This window comes from Callorhinus ursinus, unplaced genomic scaffold, assembly GCF_003265705.2.
Source record: "Callorhinus ursinus isolate GAN/ISIS: 27379988/994484 unplaced genomic scaffold, GSC_fseal_2.0 scaffold20, whole genome shotgun sequence".
Taxonomy (NCBI): Eukaryota; Metazoa; Chordata; class Mammalia; order Carnivora; family Otariidae; genus Callorhinus; species Callorhinus ursinus.
This window is the reverse complement of record NW_027397082.1, coordinates 28,645,182-28,667,905: the sequence shown is the minus strand read 5'-3', so window position 1 is coordinate 28,667,905 and position 22,724 is coordinate 28,645,182. Positions and strand designations below refer to the sequence as shown.

At 42.0% G+C, this 22,724-nt stretch overlaps 1 protein-coding gene across 13 annotated transcripts in view; it reads right to left on the bottom strand.

Moving 5' to 3' along the window:
• SLC16A12 (solute carrier family 16 member 12) overlaps window positions 1-22,724 on the bottom strand; it is a 75,577-nt gene that overhangs the window by 5,514 nt on the left and 47,339 nt on the right. For 12 of the 13 annotated variants that reach the window (XM_073904461.1, XM_025880479.2, XM_073904456.1 and 9 more), the window contains 5 exons: window positions 19,515-19,764; window positions 8,772-8,875; window positions 5,879-6,022; window positions 3,722-4,301; window positions 1,505-1,764 (listed from right to left, as the gene is read on the bottom strand). In XM_073904461.1, coding sequence (XP_073760562.1) covers window positions 1,505-1,764; window positions 3,722-4,301; window positions 5,879-6,022; window positions 8,772-8,875; window positions 19,515-19,624 — 1,198 coding nt within the window. In that variant the 5' untranslated portion in view covers window positions 19,625-19,764. The remainder of the gene's footprint in view (window positions 1-1,504; window positions 1,765-3,721; window positions 4,302-5,878; window positions 6,023-8,771; window positions 8,876-19,514; window positions 19,765-22,724) is intronic. The other variant, XM_073904467.1, reaches the window with a different exon arrangement.

The following is a 22,724-nucleotide window of genomic DNA, read 5'->3' as shown; positions in this document are numbered from 1 at the left end:
TTGGTTTTAGTTTAGGCAGGTAATAATCAGAACCAATTATTCTCAGGGCACCTGGGTGGCTCAGTCAGTTAAGGGGCTGCCTTTGGCTCAGGTCATGATCCAGGAGTCGTAGGATCAAGCCCTGCATCGGGTTCCCTGCTCAGTGGGGAGTCTGCTTCTCCCTCTGCCCTTCACCCTGCTCTTGGGCTCGCGTACTCTCTCTCAAATAAATAAATGAAGTCTTAAACAAAAAAAGAACCAATTATTCTCAATTTTTAGTGTGCATGAACATCACAAGAAGGCTGGTTCAGAATGTACATTCCTGGAAAGATTCAGATCGACAAGGGAAGATCAAGGAATCTGCATTTTGTAACAAGGGCCCCAGGGGGTTTTGATGCAGGGGGGGTCCCAGGACCTCCATTTTGAGAGGCACTGGTCTAGACTACATACTCTGAGAAGGAGGGAGGGACTCTGACCTGTTTGCTGCTATAGTAGCACCAAAAGTAATGTTGATGCACACAAACAATAAATGGTTGTCAAATTACTTGTTTAATCACGCTTTCAATTTCTATAGCGTTTGACAGTTTACCAAACATTCTAGATGCTTTATCTGATGATCCCCAAATCTTTAAATCCAAATCTGGCCTCACTCTAAAGCTCAGATTTCATCCTTAAGCAGCTCTGTAGGACATTTTATTAGGTATTTCAGATATCTGAACATTTCTAAACTTTTAATTCATTATTTTTTCTGGCAAAGGTACTTTTTCCAACTTCCATATTTCTTCCAACCGTGCCATTATTTTCTAGGTTATCTTTGCATTTTCCCCTCCTTCACCCCCACATGCTAAATTCAGTTGATATTTTTTCCAAAACTTCCTCTTTGCCCCCAGAGCTCATTTCCATTTTGCTGAAGCGGCCCTAGTTCAGGACTTTTATCAGTTTGCTCCTGAACTATTAGAATGGAATCCTAAATGCTTCTCCCCTAAAGTACCAGATCAATTGCTAGGTCCCATTTTCTAAGATATACTCTTTGCCATATTACCCCTTTGCACAAAAACTATAATACTATCCATAGTCTCTGAAGAATATAGGGCCCGTTTGCCTTCTTTGCCTGGCCCTCAAGACACTGACTATGACACATTCGCTTACCATTTCAGCCTCCCTACCCACTATCCCCAAGTGGAATCCTGTACTCCCTCTAGACTTCCCTCTGCGTGTGCCTGACTTATTTATAAGTTTTGAACAGCTGCTCCATTCCATTGCTCCCATCATTAGTGTGGAATGGAATCAGGACCCTAATTTCGGATTTTTTCTTGCCAAGCAGGCTAAGGTCCCCATTGGCTGGAAGAAAATGATAAAACCAGGATATAAGTAAGACCATGATTTTTTGATGGCTCTTGAATCCCTTTCTCTTTCACTCTTCCCAACTTAACTTCCAATCCTCATTGTCTATGTGTGAGTTCACTGTTTTCACATCAGTATGAAAAACAGAAGCGATGATTGGGGGATCTCTCTGGAAACCTACCTGCGATGGGTGGGCTCACCAGGTATGGCACTGCATGAAGGAAGTATACCACACCGAGCGCTGAAGACAAAGAAGTGGTCCCCACTATTTCTGCAGTCACTACGGGGATCAGAGTCACATAGGCACCATCGAAGTAGCCAAAGGTACAAGAGAAAGGCACGAGCAGGGGAAGACTTTGAAGCATTGGGAGGCAGAGATAGCAGAGCCCATCTAGTCCCACGGCAAAGAGGTAGCAGACATACCGGTAATTCTTCAGGCACCTGTGGATTTGAAGATCAAGAATGAGTGCAGTATGCGCGGGTTCTATCAAAGAGCTTTAGAACCATGGCCACAATAAGCAATAAGCATTGCCATTACTCATAGAGGCTTCCCATGGTGCATTATTTATGTTGTCTGCCTATCTTTCTTCTGCTATATGAAAACACAAGAATTCATCTTCCCAGGAAACACGGTGTGGCAGAAAATAATATACGCTCTGAGTTAGAAAGATGGAAGTTTGAATCTAGCTCTATCACCTACTAACTGCTTACCTCTAATCTCAATTTCTTTAGCTATAAAATGGGAATGTTACCTATCTTGTAGGGTTACCCTAAGGATAGTTATAAAATAACATGTACAGTGTCAGGAGACTAACTAATTTTCTAGCAGTCTATTGGATGCTTTCAGATAGGTCATCCACTGGTATCTGGTACATCATATATGCTCAAAACCCCAAGGTATATAAGGGAGAAGCTAGAATATGAAGACATTAAAATGATTTGCCAGAGATTATGAAGGTCTTATACTAGGACTAAGTCTTATTTTGAGCCCTCCCTGGTGGTACTTCCATTCCACTTTCCCTCTATAGCTCCAAACTCATCATTGATAGCAAATGGCACTGATACCATCATTATTTCAAAGACTCAGTATAATATCAGCACCAGCAGTTTATGCTTTACAAACAGTTTTCAACCTACCGTCTCCTTTGAGTCTCACAAAATGCTAAGAGGTTAATAGAAAAATAGGGCACTGGCCTGTTTTGCAGATGAAGACCCTTAAGGATCTGAGGGTTAGTGATTTTCCCTAGGTCACAGGGATAATAAGAGGCAGAGTCAGCACAAGTACTTAGGTCTTGTATATCTCTGACTAGATATGCCTCTATCAAACCTACACTGGGCTACTTCTTGTTGAGTTGATTGTCAAGAAAGATACCCGTGCTCTCCGCTCTTTTCCTTAACCATTGCATTTTTGGAATTAATTTTAAATATTCATAGCACTGGAGAATGGCAGTGGAACCCTGATTAATTCCCAAAGACATAATATGAAGAAGCCACAGGATGATTGCTCTCCCGGGTCATAGCTCAAGTGTGAAGAGTCCATTTAGGAGAAGATGAGTACCTTGCTCTCTTCAATCCTAACAATAAGCATTAGCTGAAGAAACTATTTGGTAGATTTCTGATAACTGTAATTTCTAAGCCTAAAATTATAATGAAAGTATTTGCTATTTGTTTTGTCAGACACAAATATGTGCCTACAGATAATGTACTATTACTGCCCCTGATCTTCCTGCCTGGACTGAATTCTGCTCCTCTCTCCATTGCCAGCCAGTCTCTGCGGTCATTAAAAAATAACTAAAACCACAACACCCAGCCTGAGCACTGACTTGACTTGGGGTGGAATTAAATCTGTCCCCAGAACTTGTAGTTACCACAGGTTTCTGCAACTTAGACCTACCCACCATCCTAAACCATCTAGAACAGAGGTCGGCAAACCCTGGCCAAATCCAGCCCCCCACCTGTTTTTTGCACTACCTATGAACTAAGAACGGTTTTCTATTTTTGAGTGGTTGGAAAAAAAAATCAAAAGAACCAGATTATTTTGATATGTAAAAGTTATATGAGAAATTAAAATTTCAGTATCCATAAATAAAGTCCTACCTGCACATAAGCACTCGCATTGGTCTGCATATTGTCTACAGCTGGTTTGTGCCACAACAGCAGAGTTGAATGACGGTGATCACATGACCCACAGAGCCAAAAATGTTAACTATCTATCCCTTTTACAGAAAAAGTTTGCCAACCTCTGACTAGAAGAACCAGCAAGGGAGTTGCTTTCAGATACTGAAAACTTGTTAACATCACTCCAAAGTAGGTTTTCTACAGGGTTAAGGGGATGAGGGGGACTCAAAGCTCAGAGCCCCCTGGTGAGGGAACCAGCTGGGATCGCAATGGATTTTACCTTCTGTCAGTTAGCCATCCAAATGTGATATTGCCAATAATGTCAATCACCCCAAGTATGGACATAAGGAAAGCAGCTTGCTGGTGGCTCACTCCGACACTCAGAGCGTAAGGTACCAAGTACACAAAGAGGGGACTGCAGCCATAAGCCATAAAGAGAACAGAGATGGCTAATACCACAAAGTCTGACATCAGTAAAAAGCTGTATTCCTGCTGCAAAGAGCAACAGAGGCAGGTGTGCACCCATTTTTTAGTCAAAGTGGAACAGGGAGACACTCGCTTAAAGTCTTGTTTCTCAGTTCTACTGATGTGGTTCTGCTCTGGAGTTGTCTGGTCCTCTTTCAGAGTAATAGGCCGCATCAAGGCACCGCAAACACAGAGATTCAGAACGAAGCCCCCAAGGATGAGTAAGGCTCCCCGCCAGGAAAACTGTTCAATAAGGAGCTGAACCACAGGAGCCAGAATGAAGGTGCCAATGCCGCTTCCGGACATGGCGATCCCATAAGCCAGGGCTTTCCGTCTGCTGAAATACTTGCCGACCATTGCAATCGCTGGAGAGTAACACAGTGCAAACCCAAGACCTGGAGGAGAGAGAGAAGGCTATGAGTGCTGGTACTCTGTGAACAGCCGGTGAAAGAAAACATCTCAGTTATTTGGATGAAGGAGAATCTGGCCATCTGTCAAACCCTTTTAAAACTTTTTTCTACCCCAAGCTGAAGATGAGTCTCCCCCAACCAGTCATCCACAGTTGGGAAAATATAGCATATATATGACTTTCTTCTTGGGAAGAAACCCTTAAAAAATAGGACTTCTTAAAATGAAATGAAGAACTTAAAAATTATTACACAAACGGAATTTGAATTAGCTAGAATATCAGGATACTGCTGACCTAAGAAACTTACTCTCCCCACCAACACCTCTTTTTATCTTAAATTATCCAGAGAATTACCTCAACTCTTCACTGCCTACGAAAACACAACTCTGATCATCTGGACCACTCTGGAATTTGGGTTTAAATAGCACATATGGCCCCATTAAAGTTCCAGGGTAATTTCACATAACTGGGAAACTTCGTGCCAACTTTATATATGAACATAGCATACACACAAACTAACCTGAAAATATGCCTTAAAGTCAGCAGAAAGCCTCTTAAAGATTTTCAGCTTCTATTTAAGTCAAGAAAATCTAAAGGGTGTAAAACCTGGGATTCATGGCATCTAAAGGGAAAAACAGAACCACCGTCAGCTCCTGTTTCCATCTGTACTGCAGGGTGACCAATGATCCTGATTTGCCTGGACTGATAAGCTTCCCAGATGAGAGACTTTCAGTGCTAAGACCAGGGCACTCCTTGGTAAACTGGGATGACTGGACACCCTAGCATTTGGACCCTTTGGGTTACATGGGACAGATACCTTTTCTTTGCTAGCAGAGTCAGATTCATAAAATCACTAGGAGATTATGTTCTTTATTGACCAGATCATGCTACCCCTATGGCATGGTGCCCGGACTGCAGGTTAGCACTACTCCACATCCCTCTGAGTGATGGGGCAAATTACCACTCCATTGCCACCAACCGATCCCACCTTGATGCTAAGAAGTCCCCTTAGGGTGTGATTTATGGAATGCACATAGATTACTTCTCTTCCCACAGGGTTCATTATAATTCTCTAAAGTATACTTCCATAACGTTGAGAGAGAATGTACAACATAAGAATATTCACAATAAGGGGCTGTCTTTTTAAAATTATAAACCCCCATTTATTGGACAGTGATCATCACTATAAAGCAGGGGCAACTCAGGTTGACCACAGATAGTATTTTTATGTATTGGCAAAGATGTTGGGAGAATGATCACGGCTGAAAATGTATGTTGCCTTGGCTAATATCTCATTGCTTCTGAGTACAGAATCTCAGCCATACACAGCTGCCAGAGGGAAAGCTAGCAGTTACTACTATCCTGTGGCCGAATTCAAGCGGTGATACATTTTTATTACAGCAGTATAACCAATTGTATTTCCAGCTCTTTTAACTGCTAGGTAGGTAGGCATAAGCTAGGTCAGCTAAATGAGGTGAATATTTTATGGATTATGATTCTGTTGATGTGCTTGACAAAACCTGAGTGGGGTGCAGTGAGACAAGGGGTACAAAGTGCCCTTACCTGTAAGAACTCCCAGAGTGAGGTAGAGATGCTTCAGACTGGTGGCAAATGAGCCCAGGATGAGACCAGTAGATGCAAGCAAGCCACCCAGCATGATTCCCACTTGACAGGATAAGTGGTTACTGACAACACTCCCAAGCGGAGCTTCAAAAGCAATAATAAATAGGTTCAACAGAAACACCTTGAGGGCACTGTGAAAAAAACTGTGCTGTTGCATTGACAGAGCTGAGAAGGAAGCTTGATTTACAGCATCAAGCCCGTCCTGCTCACTCTACGGATTTGGAAACTGAGGAGAAAGGAAATGACTTGCCTGCGGTCACACAGAGAACAGGTAGCAAAGCTGGAATTAGGATAGAGTCTGCTGACTTGCATTTCGCTGCCCCTTCCACTTCTCCATTCTATTACAGTCATAATCCCAGGGCTCTGGGGTGCTTTTTAAACAGTGAATCAGCTCCTTATTTAAATTACTTATCACTTGCCTTGGGAGGATCACCTCCATTGGGGGGATGTGCCTTGTATGTTTTATATGGTATTGATCATGTACCGTTAGCAATAATTATGACAGCTGGTGGGGAAGGAAAGTGGGCAACCCTGTGTGGCCAGCAGCGTTATGCAGGGAAGGCCAGGGAAAGAGACCACAGGCAAATTTCATAATCTGGCACTGGTTTCAGGCTTTAGGAAACCCTGGGGATGAGAAGTCAAAACAAATGCTTCACGTCCATGGTGATATTTTGGTTGGCCTCACTCCGCTTATGGTTTAACGATGTGTCAGAACTGTGCCGACTGCCAGGCTTATAGAATATTAAGTAAAGCTGGGACAGACTGAGGAGAAATTGAAGTTCAGGGGAATATGACATGTCCAAGATCACCAAGAAGTCCCGCTTGGGGTACCTGACACCAAGTGCAGGGTTATTTCACCCTCTTACTCTGTCTCCTTGGGCCTCCCAGACTGATGGCAGGGGAGGTGGGTGGGGAAAGTATGTGAATTCTTTCTATGGAACATGCTGATACCAGTACTCCTAGTAACAAGATCAGAAGAGCAAGTTCTCTGGGTATCTGTGGAGTATAATTTTGTATTGATCAGGTTGAAACTGGGACCTGACTCAAATGTACGTGATAGAACCAGTCATCAGCCTGATGTCTCCTGTCTAGTTAACACGGTGGCTGGCTGTATATATAACCTCTGGAAAACAGGAAGGAGCGAACCTCCTGAGAATATATATAATTCTATCGGAAAGTAACAAAATTTAGGCCAAACTCAATGAAAAATGTTTACTTCTCTGTTTATCAGAGGGCAAAGGGCCCCCAGTAAGTGTCCTCTATATGACTCTGCAGGCTTTTGTCTATCTCCTGAACTCAACTAATGTTGCCGGGTGAGCAAGTGGGTACAGGATAATTGGATACAACAGGCCTGACTCCTCACATGGCCTCAAGTCCTTGAATTTAAAAATGCTACATCTAACATGACCCTGCTTTATCACACAGTCACTGTGATCATGTTGGTCACCGAAGGGCATTTATTCCTCTTCTGGGGATTATAAATATTCTCCAAAAGATAACAGTGAGGGAAATGAGTCACCTGTGTCCCCTGAAAAGGATAAACATGGCTCACCCACTTGGCATGTTCATACAAAGGCTGTGACTAATAATGTGACCCTGAAAACAAAGTGACTGTCTAACTGATTAAAAAAGAAAAAGACTAGAAAACACAAAGATATTATTTTTTGATCCCTTAAGACCTTCCAGTGTTATCAGTAGCCAGAGTCAACTTAGCCTTCTCATGAAACCTGCTTTTAGTCCCAGACTTGCTCTCAAACTCCTCCCAACAAAGGAAATACATTTCAGTGCAATTCAACGGATTCCTGAGTATGTACGTTTTTTCTAAAAAATAAGTATGAATCAGTTGATTTATTTATTAGTTATTGAATAATATAGTATTTCCCTTTTGCCACCAAGACATGGCCTGAAGAGATAACAGTGTTTTTTTTTGATACTAAGGACTCATCTAAATGAAATGATTAAATGGGCCTAGACTGCAAATAGATCATTTCAACTTGATCCCAATCTCAGAAACTCTCTAAGATATTAATATAATAACTGGTTTAAAATGTTCCAAAAAGAAAAATCTCAAGGTTAGTTTTCCTCTACTATATAGGGGGATTGAGAGAGTCCATTAGTTTTGAGACTACTCTATACACCCTATTTGTACCCTTGGGGTTTCCTGAATGAAATTATAGCCATGGTGAGTGCGCTTCTCTCAGGACGGCACCATCCTACCTCCCCTCATACTTCCCGAAGAATGAAGGTTTATGCATGAAAAATGAAATCCATGAGCCAAATTTTGAATGTTTGGGAAGTGAACAGAATGAAAACAAGCCTTGAGATGTGATGCACATATTGTTGGCACTCGTTTAGGGAGACTGCATAGAAATGGCTCACAGTGCTGTCCAATGACTGTTTACATGACTGGAGAATGAGGGGACCATAGCATTTAGAACAGGGAAGCCAAGCACGTACTGTAGGGTTAACTGCTTCCCAAATCAGGAGGAGTCCTGTGATGCCCAACACCCTAGCTCATTATGGGAGAACCAAATAGTATGTGTCTTTTTGGGAGTATTAACTACCTGTTCCATCTGCCATCAGCCAAGACCATTAATTCCAAGAGCATGTCTGGTTGGGTTTGGCTAAAAGTAGGATCGGTCTTTTCTTTTTATATAGTCTTAGCCAATTTTTATACTTGATCTTAGCCAAAAGGCCGAGAAGCAATAGTCTTAGCCAATTTTTAGCAAAGCCTTCCTACTCAGAAAAAAAAATTGGTGAGCAAAAGCAGTGGAAGGTCATTGTCATGTACAGTTCAAGAGTAACGAGTCTATCCCTGGTAAGTGATACTCACCACAGAGCATGGTCACACAATCTACAATGGAATGGATCCAAGCCGTTTGTGCATAATCTTGAGTGAAGTATGTCTGGAACTCCACAAAAAAAATTGAAATACATCTGAAAAATACAATGCAAGCATTTTATACAAAAAAAAAAAAATGAATGAACATGGATCTAAACCACAGCTTCAAATTCTGGGTCAGCTGTTTGAATCTCCGTAGACTTTAACTGGTTTTCAGTGGTACATTGTCAGACCATAGTAAGTGGGAAGTCAGAAGCTGTTGGGCCATCTAAAGGATAAAACCAATGTTCATGCACTGGAAGGGCTTCTGAAGCCAAGTGGATATGAGGATCACTGCTGTAGGAAAGGTTTTATGGAAATGATGGCAGGTCAAAAACATGGGTTCTCATTTATCTTAATATTTTACTAACAGCTGTAACTTCTAAGAGGTTGTTATACAAGTTAAAATTTGACAATGAAGAGTTATACATCACCCAGCAATTTCAGTTCTAGGTTTTAACAAAAGGTAATAATCAAATGATGATAATAATAGCAATAATAGACACACATAAAAGGATGTATGCTGGAGAACTATTTATAATAGCCAAATATCCTAACGAACCTATTTGCCCATCAATAAGGGACTGGCTAAATAAATTTGACTTATCAATAAAATGAAATATTTTAAGTGTTAGAAAGGATGATTTGATATGTATTGATTTGAGAATAAATTCATAATACAATGTTAAGTAAAAAAGTAAGTTACAAAGCAGTTTATATAATAAGGCTTATTTTGATTAAAAAAACATAGTTCATATAAATAGAAAAAGGCCAAAGCATATAAACCAAAAGTACTCTGTCATTATATGTGAATGGTGAGATTATAAATGATCACTCTAGAGAGAGAGACAGACATACAGAGACAGAGAAACTTTATGTGGAAAAATTGTTCATTTCTTAGGGAAAAAAGACATAAGCAATTCAGGAGTGAGAGTCTATACCACTATACAACTTGAAATGAATGTCATACAGATCAGCAAGTTTCCTAACTCAGGGCAGGAGGTTTCAGTACTCGGTGACAGCAAGGGTGAATCAGGCCTTGATGGGGATGAGATAGGAGGTCATCAGTCTCTTTGGGGAGGACCACAGTCTAACTCATCACGCTTCAGCCGCCCACGGTAACCTGTTATTTCACTCTTCCTCCCCTCTCCAGTTGCTGCTGGATATGAAGGTGGGTGATGGAGAAAAAGAAGAAGGAAGAGAATCAGGTATAACCAGGACAACTGTGTCAGGCAGGTCCAGCTTTCCCAGTGTGCATCCTCTGCATTTGCACAGAATCTGGTACTTAGAAGTACAGAATTTCAGCTGTCGTGGTCTTAAAATTCCTAACAATTTTATCTTTGAATTTGTGTTTATAAGCAAAGTCCAAAGGAACAATGGGGCATGCACACGACCAGAAGAGATACACAATGTGTGTTGTTTGCGATTCTTTGCCTTTCCATCGACACATGTACTATTAGAGACACAAACTCTGGTAGACTCACAATGTGTGGGAGTTTGGTGAGACTCAGAGTGAGCATAGGGAAAGTTACATCTGTCACTGAGTCAGTGTGGGGGTAGAGAGGCCATGCTTTTTTCAAACCAAAACTTGCTTCAAATACAGAAAGAAGGCAATGGTGCTCTAAGAAAATACCTTGTTGATACCATGTTTTACCTAAGTATAACAGCTAACCCAACAGTAAATTACAAATGTGTACGGGCGAGTCAATTTAAAATTTCTAAGTGCCCTATTCTAATTTGGCAGCTTTTTGACATTTTAAAGCAGAATGGCCAAGTTGTATTTCTCCAAGTAAACTTAGATGAGGTAATGATATTGCTCAAGTCAAATAATGCTATCCTAAATTCAAGTTTACATAGTACTTAATGTACATACGTGAATTTCAAGCATGAAATTAAAATAAAATTGCTTCTTCCCCCCCCCCAAAAGGAGGGCACTTGTGATGAGCACGGGGTGTTGTATGTAAGTGATGAATCACTGAGTTTTACTCCTGAAACCAACATTGCACTGCATATTAACTAACTAGAATTTAAATAAAAATTGGGGGGGGGTAGAAAGTACTTGCATCAAGAAGTGAAATAAAATCAGTAGAGTTTTTTGTGCAGGGTTCCCCCTATTCTGGTGAAAATGAACTACATATGCAGGCACGAGCTCCAGAGATTCCACACAGGAGTTAAATACTCACATTTGCGTTCAAAAATAGTATGGCAGGATATAAAGCTGAATGGTAAATTCATGCTAGCGAATTAATATTTCCATTTTTCTTTCCTAAGAACAACTTTGAATAGCAAATTAAGAACTCCATGAAAAATTGAGGGAGACCAATGAAGAAAGGAAAAACTTTCTACTTCAGCACTTTTTTTTTTATTTTTATTTTTATTTTTTAAAATGTTTTCCTTTTTTTTTTAAAGATTTTATTTATTTATTTGCGAAAGAGAGAGAGTGAGGGAGAGAGCCCAAGAGGGGGTAGAGTCAGAGGGAGAAGCAGACTCCCCGCTGAGCAGGGAGCCCGACATGGGACTTGATCCCAGGACTCTGGGATCATGACCTGAGCCGAAGGCAGTCGCTTAACCAACTGAGCCACCCAGGCACCCAGCACTTTTTTTTTTTTTTTAAAGATTTTATTTATTTATTTGATAGAGACACACAACGAGAACAGGAACACAAGCAGGGGGAGTGGGAGAGGCAGAAGCACGTTTCCTGCTGAGCTGGGAGCTCGATGTGGGGCTCAATCCCAGGACCCTCGGATCATGACCTGAGCTGAAGGCAGATCCTTAACGACTGAGCCACCTAGGCGCCCCTCTACTTCAGCACTTTTAACAGCACTATTTTCTTACCTTTTGAACAAAGGGATCTGCATTTTCATTTTGCACTGGGCCCTGCAGTTATGTTGCGGGTCCTGGGGATGGGAAAGGGAAAGGGGGCAGTATGGGGTGCTAAGTACTAAGTCCTAGCAAACACTGGACTGGAGTCTGATGCACAGAGTACAGAGTAGCCCACACTTGTGGAAGGAGCGGATGGAAGCCGGATGAGGCAGAGGGAGAGGCTAAGTTGTGATGCAGGACTGACAAATCCTCCCCAATCCCGGAGGCTCTGTGCATCTCCCTCGATCCAACCCGGTACGTGGGTGTCCCTGGAAAGGCGTACTCTCGGGAGAGGTGGCCCTCCCATGGGTGAGGGGGAGCCTGCGGGGACTGACAGCCGCAGGTGGTCTGCTGATGGACACGCTGCTGCTGAGGCTGTCTGAGAGGCGCACCTCTGTGTTCACCACAGCCCTGTTCTCATTCCCCGCCCTGAGTACCGTAGGTGATATCTGTCATGGGGTATAAAAAGAAGCCCTTCTGCATCCACTGATTTAAGAAGCCAGACAACATGCTGCAGTGGATCTGATGCTAGATGAATCATTCTATCAGAGTTTGGAGCACTGCAACACAGTCATGGGCAATGATATGGGGAATAGTGACATAAATTACTGGGCTGATTATTTGCATTTCAATTTAATTAAAATATTGCAGAGCTTTTTTAAAAGCATGAATTAACTGCAACAGCCTCAATCTAGGTTTAATTCAGTGCAACAGCAACAAAAAACTCTGTGATGTTTCGTAAAATCTTTTTTGTAAAAGATGTATTTATCTGAGAGAGAGAGGGCATCTGAGGGGGTGGGGTGGAGGGAGAGAATCTCAAGCAGACCCCCCACTGAGCACGGAGCCCTATGTGGGGCTCATTTTCATGACCCTGAGATCATGACCTGAGCCAAAATCAAGAGTCAGATACTTAACTGACAGCCACCCAGGCTCCCCATGTTTCTTAACATCTTAAAGATTGCTTGACCAGCACTAAAAAGTCTATTATTTTCTCCTAACCATAAGGACTTCAATTAAAGGGAATAATAACTTCTTGGATATAGCCTCATTTTTTAAAAAAGATTTTATTTATTTACCTAGAGAGCGAGCGAGAGAGAGAGAGCGTGTGCGTGAGGGGGGGCAGGAGGGATAGGCAGAGGGAAGGAGACAGAAACCCAAGCAGACTCTGCTGAGTGTAGAGCCCAATGCAGGGCTCGATCCCACACCCTGAGATCATGATCTGAGCCAAAATCAAGAGCTGGAAGCTCAACTGACTGAGCCACTCAGGTGCCTCTTGGATATAGCCTCGTTATCAAAATTGTTAAGTCATCCTTAGCCCAGGCGTCTCAGTGCAAGTACTGTTGACATTTTAGTCATTGCCCCGTGCATCATATAGCGTTTAGTGGCATCCCTGGCCTCTACCCCAAATGCCTCCAAACATTGACAAATGTCCGTTGGAAACCAAAACCAGCCTGGCTGAGAATCTACTCTATGGTCAAGTTTTACTTATTCTACTTTATACATATCTCTCAAATGCCTCCACATCTCTGCATTCCCCTTATCATTCATAATTCATGCCAATACCTCTCTCCTGGACTGCAGCCCAAACCCTCCCAACTATTCTCCCTGAACCCACATGGCTGCCTTGGGTACATTTTACACTCAATGGTCAGAGTTACTGGAACACGAAATATATTCTGATGCTTCAAACTTTTTAACACGACTTCTGAGACCCTGCATGAGCTGGCCCTTCTTAGTGTCTTCCCTGGCCCCCCACCGCTATGCATTACTCACTTCAGTCAGGTTGAATGCTTCCCATGACTCTCAACACACCACCCGTACCCTTTCACACCTCTGAGCATCAAGATTTGTCTTCTTTTCTAGGATGCTCTCTCAGCCTCCCTCATTCTTTTAGTCTCAAGATAACAGTCAACTCCTCCAGGAAGGCTTCCCTGACTACCTGAGTCTGGGTTTGATGCCTCTTTTAAATGTTTACACGACATGCGAGGCACTTACCACATGACAGGCATATAGCAGTCCCCTTGGCATGTGTTTGCATTCTCCACTAGACTGCTGCTCTGTGACAGCAAAGGCCATGTCTGTCTTGTCTTGCACTTAATCCCAAATACCCAGTACACCCCCTTTCATGTACTGGGCACTCATTAAATATTGTTCAAGTTTTGAGGTATTGAAGGAAGGAAAGAAAGAAGGAAGGAAGGATTGGCACTGGTAAAGAAGTGACTGGAAGCTGAGGAAGTAAAAAAGGTTGAGTAGCAACTTCAGGGACATAAAAGAGGGAAAGAGAGGAGGAAGACTGGATGGTGGCTACCCAGGAAGGTGCAGGTAGAAAAGGTAGAGTAGAGATGTGAAGAATCTGAGTTCGTATGACGAATTAGTAGGAGGGAAATGCAGAAGCTGGAGAAGAAGCAGCCTAAGAAGAAAGGGTCCCAGATGATGATGACACTTTGGGATTGTAAATCAGAGTCTCTTCTCATCACTAAATCATTCTGAGGGATTTAATATTTGTGTGACTATGTTTGTCTCTTGTGGTTTTTTTGTTATCTTGTTTTATTGCTGTTTTGTTTTCTGCTTGAGGGTTTTCTTAACTGACTTGACTAGTCCTATCAGTCAAATGTTAGGTAAATAAAATTCAAAAATAACACCCGAGATTCTTATCTAAACATGTCAGCTGGCTTGCCAGAGGTAAAATTTAGTGACCACAAACATGTCTGAAGCACCGTGACTTTCATAAAATACGGGAAGAATACTGTGTAACTTCTTATTTGTTCTCAAAAGGGAAAGTACTTTTCAAATGGTAAAGGTTCATGATTTATGGCTTCTAAACATAGGTGCGGCCTTAAAGAAAACAAATGTTACCGGGAGCACATGGGCTTTTCATTCCAGAAATAATTTTTATTGTCCTTTGGAAAATTTGTGCATCTGACATGTCAGGAAAGCTGGGTCCTGATCTTGATCCTCACACTGAGTAACTGAGAATTTTGATAATGCTTCCCCATCTATGAAATAAGCAGTTTGATAAACATAACTGGATCAGCCATGCATTAAATCAGGCTGCAGTAGCAAACAACTCCTAACATCCTTCAGGGGTTGATAGGCTCTATTCCTAAGAATGAGGAACAAAATATTGGGGCGCCTGGATGGCTCAGTTGGTTAAGCGTCTGTCTTCAGCTCAGGTCATGATCTCAGGGTCCTGGGATGGAGTCCCACTCTCTGTTCAGTGGGGAGTTTGCTCCTCCCTCGCCCTCCGCCCCTTCCCCAGCTTGTGCTTTCTCTCTCCATCACTCTCTCTCTCAAATAAATAAATAAAATCTTAAAAAAACCCCACAAAATATCACCCAAGTGTCATCTGGTATGAAATAACATTCTCAAAGACACTTTCTCTCAAGGGGCCAACATGCCTACTGTCTCCACCTTGCCACTCTGCTATAAAATTCTTCTTTGGCTTCTGAAGAGCTGGATGCTGACAACATCTGGTATTTGGTCAAGACTTTCCTCTGATGGATGAAGTTGTCCACTACATCAATGCAGGAAGTGATCCACTGGACAGTGTAGCCTAATAGTTAAAAGAATTACTACTCACTCACCATGTGACTTGTTTTATTTTTTGTTTTTGCAGCTCTTTAATTTTTCTTATTAAAGCCAATGTGTATTATTTGTACAGTTTTCTTCTGATTTTTATTTAAATTTTAGTTAGTTAACATACAGTGCAATGTTGGCTTCAGGAAAACCATGTGACTTTGGCACATTATTCGACCTCTCTGTGTTTTTCCAAGGACTAAATGATTTAATGAATGAAGAGTGCTTGGAACAATATTAACCAGCACAGAGCAAGGACTCAGCTAACATTAGCTATTACTAACAGGAATTCAGCTGTTGTTAAAAGAGTTCCCCAATCCCACAGGACTGAAGAAATCTATTGCAAATAATAGGTCTTATAGCTGGAGGCTTTCTTTGAACATTTAAATCAACTATTGCTTTTCAAGTCAACTCCAACTCAAGCTGTCAGTTTACAAATAGAATGTCATATAATTTCACAATGAAACATGATTCTTTTTTTTTTGAAACATGATTCTTAAAATAGAGAATGTGTTTGCTAATAAGATATCTTGAAGAAAAAAAATAAGTAATCAACACACATTAACGAACAGAGAGAGAAAAGAAATAAGAAGGACAGCTTTAATAGCCTGGACAATTTAAGCTCTATGTAAATTTCACATGTAAGGCAGCATCATCAGTTATAAGGCAAGAGCTGAAATATCATTTTAAAGTAGCCTGGGTCATGACGGTAGCATTGTTCGTAAAGCAAAAACCAGGGAATGATACAAAAGTCCTTCAATAAAAATGTGTTAAATAAATTATGCTCACATCCTTGTGATGGAATTTTAAGCAGTTATTTTTCAGTGAGGTAGAACTGTATGTGCTGATACGGAAAATTTCCAAGAGATATTATTAAGCAAAACATAGTTCAAAACAGTATGTATAATATGAAAAGAATATGCTTTATATATGGATATAAGTCCTTAAAACTTTTGGGGGGGCAGGACTGAAGAAACTATTAACAAGGTTAACTTTGGGCAGTGAAACTGGCATTCAGGAAGTGAGGAGAAAAAGACTATTTTATGCATCTCTGTATTCAAATTTTTACCATCTGGATGTATAGTTTAATTTTTTTTTAAGCTTTAGAGCACCTGGGTGGCTCAGTCGTTAAGCATCTGCCTTCGGCTCAGGTCACGATCCCGGGGTCCTGGGATCGAGCCCCGCTGTGGGCTCCCTGCGCAGCGGGAAGCCTGCTTCTCCCTCTGCCACTCCCCCTGCTTGTGTTCCCTCTCTTGCTTTGTCTCTGTCAAATGAATGAATAAAATCTTTAAGAAAAAAGGTTTATTCATTGATTTTAGAAAGAGGGAGAGAGAGCGAGCCAGGGGATGAGCAGAGGGGGAGGGAGAGGGACAAGGAGACTCCCCGCTGAGCTCAGAGCCTTATTCCCTGGACCCCGAGATCATGACCTGCGCCAAAGGCAGATGCTTAATCAGCTGAGCGACCTAGGTTCCTCCCTCCCCCCCGCCCCGTATGGTTTAATTTTTAAGTATACAGTTTAAATAGGAAACAAAAAAGACTTAAATGCATAACAGGCACTGATCCTCTGCATTGACAAATCACCCTTGCGGTTGCTTTCCTTGGCCCGATCGCCAGTCCTCTTGGCTGCTGTGTGTTCATGACATTGAGTTCCAATGCTGGCTGTGTCTTCACACTTTTCTCCTCCCAGCTTAATTCTGCTGAGCTATGCCCCTCTCAGCCTCTCCCATTAACGTCTTTTAATAGGTCTTCACCACCAGCCGCAACCCTCTCCTGGTTTCCAGCTACACCTGTAGCAGGTCAGGAACAGGGGCTGCCCACTGTGATCACAAAGTGAGTAGCAGATGAAGTGCATGGACCTGATGCAGCGGGAAACCTCTTTCTCTTGTCATTTCTTCCTGCCCAAATGCTACCCATTCTTCAAGACTTCACTCCAGGGACAACTTCTCTAGAAAGCCTGCCCTGAACTGCCCATCAGAGTGAACCCCTCTCTCACCAGTGTTATTTTACACTCTGTTTTTACCTGAAGTATATTTAGCACATTTTGATTTGTATTTCAGTTATTTGTGCCTGAGTCTATGGGGTGGTGTTCCAACATCTTTGTGTTTTTGAAAGCGCCTAGATAGAGCCTTGTCCTCAGCGAATGTATAGTTATATATTAGTGAGCCTGATTTCTATTAAATTGAAGTTGAAAACTTAAGGGTACAACCTAAAAAAAAATGCAAGACTTTCAGCCCTTGGTGATAGTCACGGGTTCCACTGGCAAATCCACTGTGACTGAGAAAAAACTGAGATTCAGTGTCCTGCCAAACAAGACAAGCTGCACAAGATGCTAAACGAGCATTAAAGAACATCAATAAATTAGTGTCTTTGCTGTAAGTCCTCAGTTTTCTACAGACAGCTACCCCAAGTTATTTCCATAGTTCCAGAGGACAACACTCAAAGAATCCACATATCTCCCAGCCTTAATGTGTAGTTGTCTGTACATGAATTGAGAGTGACCACTCTCATGACTAGTTAGCAACAGGACAGGGAGAGTAGAGAGCCTCTGTAAGAAGAATTTAGAAGCAACTGCCCCCCGGCACCATGACTTCTCATTACTGGACGTGACAACCCTATGGAGATTAGGAAGTAGCTTACCTTAAGACAAAGATGCCATCATCAAGGCAATTTTAAAAAACCTATGTCTGGTAAGACTATGCTGTTCGAGAGGAGAAGGTGCAGAGTGTTTGAGGGGGCAAGGAACTGACCACGGAGCTTCCTCAAAGTGCCTACATCTTGGAGCAGAACGAAGGTGAATATTGAAGCAAAGTCACTTCTCGAAATGCAAAGGCACCAAGAAGGGACATGGGTGTGGATATACACACACATATGGAAGATCAGGCAGAAGTATGGTGCGCGTATGAGAAATCGAAGGATAGGAAAACACCTGGTTTGTGCTGGAAGGAGTCGATGGATTATGTGTGCACATACAATGGCAAATACACAAGATAAGAAGTTAAAAAAAAAAAAAGACTAGAAATCCAGTCCAGTTCTGTCCCAGCAGACCAAAACTGTAGGTAAGCCACTTAACCTTTCTGAACACCAAGGTCCTAATCTATGACATGGGGGTAAATAAGCCTCTTCTGCCTAAATGGCGTCATGAAGACTCCACTACCCGAAAGATATCGACCTGAGCCCTCCTTATAAAGCGCTGAACTCACTTCCAGAACTTTCCCATCATGGAAATGATGGAAGCTTCCACATGTAAAAACCAAGAGATTCCTTTTTAACTCTCAGACTCCGCACACTCAGAACACAAGATCCATGATATAGATGGAAGAAAATTCAAACTCAATACCAATCACATCATTTTAAATGACTCTATAATTTTTTAAATGATACATAATCAACCAACCTTTATTGTAGTAAAAACAAATATCCTACTTCTTTCCTGCATTATATATTGTTATGGGGGGAAACACCGATGCTTTTATTAAGGATGTCATCAAATAAAACTTTTAGGGCAAATTACTTTGTTTCACTGCTGAAGGTGCATTGTCAGAAAAGAGCAACAAGGAGTTCTACTTGAATGAAAGCACATGCACAAGAAAGAGCCAGCACAGGCAGATCTCAAGCACGCACTTATTCCAAATATAAAGATGAGATGAATGAGTCCCAACATATACAGGTGTAACTTAAGCATATTCAACACTACACCCTTGGATAAAAGAAAGAGAGGAGAAATGAACAAGTGAGAATGAGAGAAGCATGTACTTCTACTGTTACTTTCCTTCAACCTAGAACTTAGCCTCCAGCACCACGGCCAAGTGTAAAATGAAGCAGAAGAATTTAAATTCTAGGTTTGAAGCTTCCAACGGCTCAGTATCCGGTGAGTCAAGAGGTTTTCATGGATTGTTTGGACCTTATGTATTTTTCTTTTCTGGGATGAGCTGCTTATGAAAACAAATGGCTGAAACAGCCATAACATTTAGTCTAAAAATGCCCTAATGCTCCAGGTTTCTGTGCCAGATACTACAAAAGACACCACTATCCAGGACTTGCAAGTGTCAGAAAATCCCATTCCTGGCAAAGAAAGAGACATCCAAACAAAGGAAACACACACACACACACACACACACACACACACACACACACGCACACACCATGCACACACACAGATTATTTTCACAATGACAGGTTCAGAAATAGAATGAAGCCGACTTAGAAGAAAAGACAAGCCAGATCATCTCAATCAATGAAGAAGAGAATCCCACCTACCTGGTGACTGCCCGGGTGCAGATGGTAACAAGGAAACAGCCAGCCACGATCATCCAGCCCCAGCCTCCATCGGGAGGAGAGGTAGACCGAACTCTAGTTCCTTTTTCCATGGCTTCAGTTATTTTTTCTTCTTTCTCGGGTTACTCCAATAGCCCAGTTCTGATCCTGGAAGAGGTTTGCTGTCCAGTGACTTCCTCTTGGCATTCAAGATTGGCATGGAATGTTACCTGGCACATAGGTTATTGGCCATCTAAAACCAAAAATCAGGATATATTTATATTTTATTTTCATACCCAAAGGTTGATTTTTCACTTGACAAAAATGATCATTACTTTCCTGTTAAATATGATTATTTGTAACTATGAATGCTGGACTGAGGCAAAGACCATTAGTTGTTCTTGGTACCCTTTCTTCCTCTTTTTATTAAGAGATCCTCCCCAAATTTAGCCAAACCCATGTCCACCCAGTTTGATACCATATTTCCTAGCTTCTCTTGAAGGTAGATGTGGCTTCTCTTGTGGTAGAGTTAGTCTAAATAAAAGGGATGGAGGAAAAAGTGATGCACCATTTCTAGTTCATGAGCTCAAAGGCAAAGGCACTTTCCTAGGACTTCCACCACCCCCTTTCCCATAGACGAGCATGGTTGTAGGGGTGAGACAGCTTCACGCACAGCGACCAGGACGGCTCCCTGGGGGCTGGCAGACCTACAGGGTAGAAGGAGCCTGGGTCCCCACATGACGGTGGAGAAGGGCTGCCTCTCCAGCTCTGGACTTCACAGACCTCTACACCATGACACAAAATACCAAAAAGCTTCTGTTTTATTTGAGCCTCCATGTTTTGGAGTCTCTCTGTTACCACAGTTTAGACCATGTCCTACTTATAACACCAAATGAGTCTGATAGTAACTTCTTTGGCATTTCTGACTAGCAATGCTATAATTTTTATTTTTATAAAATTTTTTCTTCAATGCTATTATTTTTTAAGTGTGTAATTAAGGCAAGAAGAGAATGACAAATAAATGAACCAGAATAGAGAGCCCAGCAGCAAGTCCATAATAATTCAATATAACTAAATAAGGTAGCAGAGATTGGTGGAGATAAAAGGATTACTCACTATATCATGTTACAACCCTCCCTCTAGTTCTTAACCTTCTAGATAGGTCAGTGTTAAATGCAAAAAAAAAAAAATCATTAAAAATCTAGGTGAAAATATAGGCAAATATTTATCTGATATCTAGATAGAAGAAGGACTCCCTGAGACGTAAATGTACAAACCCAGATGTAATATAACAAACGCAGAGGAAATTTTGGTTGATTTGTCTAAATTAAAATTTAACATTTCTACATATCACAAGATGTAATAAATAAAGCCAAATGATAAACCATAGACTTGCAAAAAAAATTAGCAATACATGGTTCAAAGAAGTAATATCTGCAACATTAATTCATTCAACTACCAACACTTACTGAGTGCCTACTAGGGGCCAGGCGGTATTTCAGGGCACCGGGAATTCTTACAGTGGGCAGACTCTAAGGCACTCCTATCCCGTATCCTGTTGTTCTTTGTTTTTTAAAGATTTATTTATTTATTTATTTGACAGAGAGAGAGAGAGAGAGAGAGAGAGAGAGAGCATGCACAAGTGGGAGGAGGTGGGGCAGAGGGAGAAGAAGAAGCAGACTCCCCGCTGAGCAAGGAGCCCGATGTGGGGCTCGATCCCAGGACCCCGAGATCATGACCTGAGCTGAAGGCAGACGCTCAACCAGCTGAGCCACCCGTGCCTCCTGTTGTTCTTGACTGTATATAATCCCTCCCCTTGAATGTGGGTGGGACCTGCGACTTGCTACTAACCAGAGTAGGGCACAGGTGATAGGACGTGAATCTCATGATTATTATATCATGTTATGTAAGACTCAGTCTTGCTAGAAAACTTGCTCTCACTCTCCTGGTGGCCTTGAAGAACAAGCTGCCATATTGCACACTGCCTATGGAGGGGGCCGCATGGAAGGGGCTGTGGGCAGCTTGTGGGAGCCAAGGACAGCCTCCAGGAGATAGCAAAAAGCGGAAGTTCTCAGTCCTACAACAAAAAGGAAACAAATTCTTCCACAACATCCCAAGTGAGCTTGGAAGCAGATTTTTTCCTGGTAAGCCTCCAGTTGAGAACACAGCTTGGCCGACATTTTGACCGTAGCCTGTGACATGCTGAGCCGAGCACCCTGTTAAGCCATCCTGGATTCTGGCCCCACAGGAACTGTGATATAAGGTGCTTCTTAAAGTATTCTTTAGCATGTCAAACAGGCGTCTGAGTTATAGTTAGGGATGAATTGTTTGAGAGACAAAAATAAGAGTTTGACAGATCCTTTTTCCACTGGATGGAGCAAATTACTCAGTTGTTGGTATAATTTGATTATGATCACCAGACGAAATCCAAGGCAATATTAATTCAATGAAACATCGTTTCAAATATGACAAAGCATGCATTATTTGGAACACAGCCTATGTACCACTTGGTAAATTATGGGCAAACCAAATGAATACAAAATTTTTAAAATATTTTTAAGGATTTTATTTATTCATTTGAGAGAGAGCACAAGCAGGGGGAGAAGCAGAGGGAGAGGGAGAAGCAGGCTCTCTGCCGAGCAGGGAACCCGATGTGGGGCTTGATCCCAGGACCTGGAGATCATGACCCGAGCCAAAGACAGATGCCCAACCGACTGAGCCCCATGAATACAATTTTTTTTTAAAGAAAAGGCTCACAGTCGAATCTTGCAATCTTAAAGGCCACCAGAACAAACTGGCAGCCTGTGAGTTCAGAGAGCAAATACAGAGCAAAGATAGTGAATGGGATTCATTGCCTCATAAGAGAGGCCCCGAGAGCTCCTTTACCCCTTCCGCCACATGAGGACACATCATAAAGATGGCTGTCTAGGAGAAAGGAGATGGGCTCTCACCCAATACAATTCCGCCAGCACCTTGATCTTGAACTTCCCAACCTCCAGAACTGTGAGAAATAAAGGTTTGCTATCCAAGCCATTCAGTCGAGAGTAGTTTCGTTATAGTAGCCTAAATGGACTAAGACACCTAAAACTTTAAATCTCCCAATTGTCCTGAGAAATTGTAAGTGCTAGAGATCCCGGTCAGGCATTCCTTTGTGGCAGCTATCAGAGGGAGTGAAGGAGACGCACATTCCTGGATAAGGCCTGTCCTCCCCAC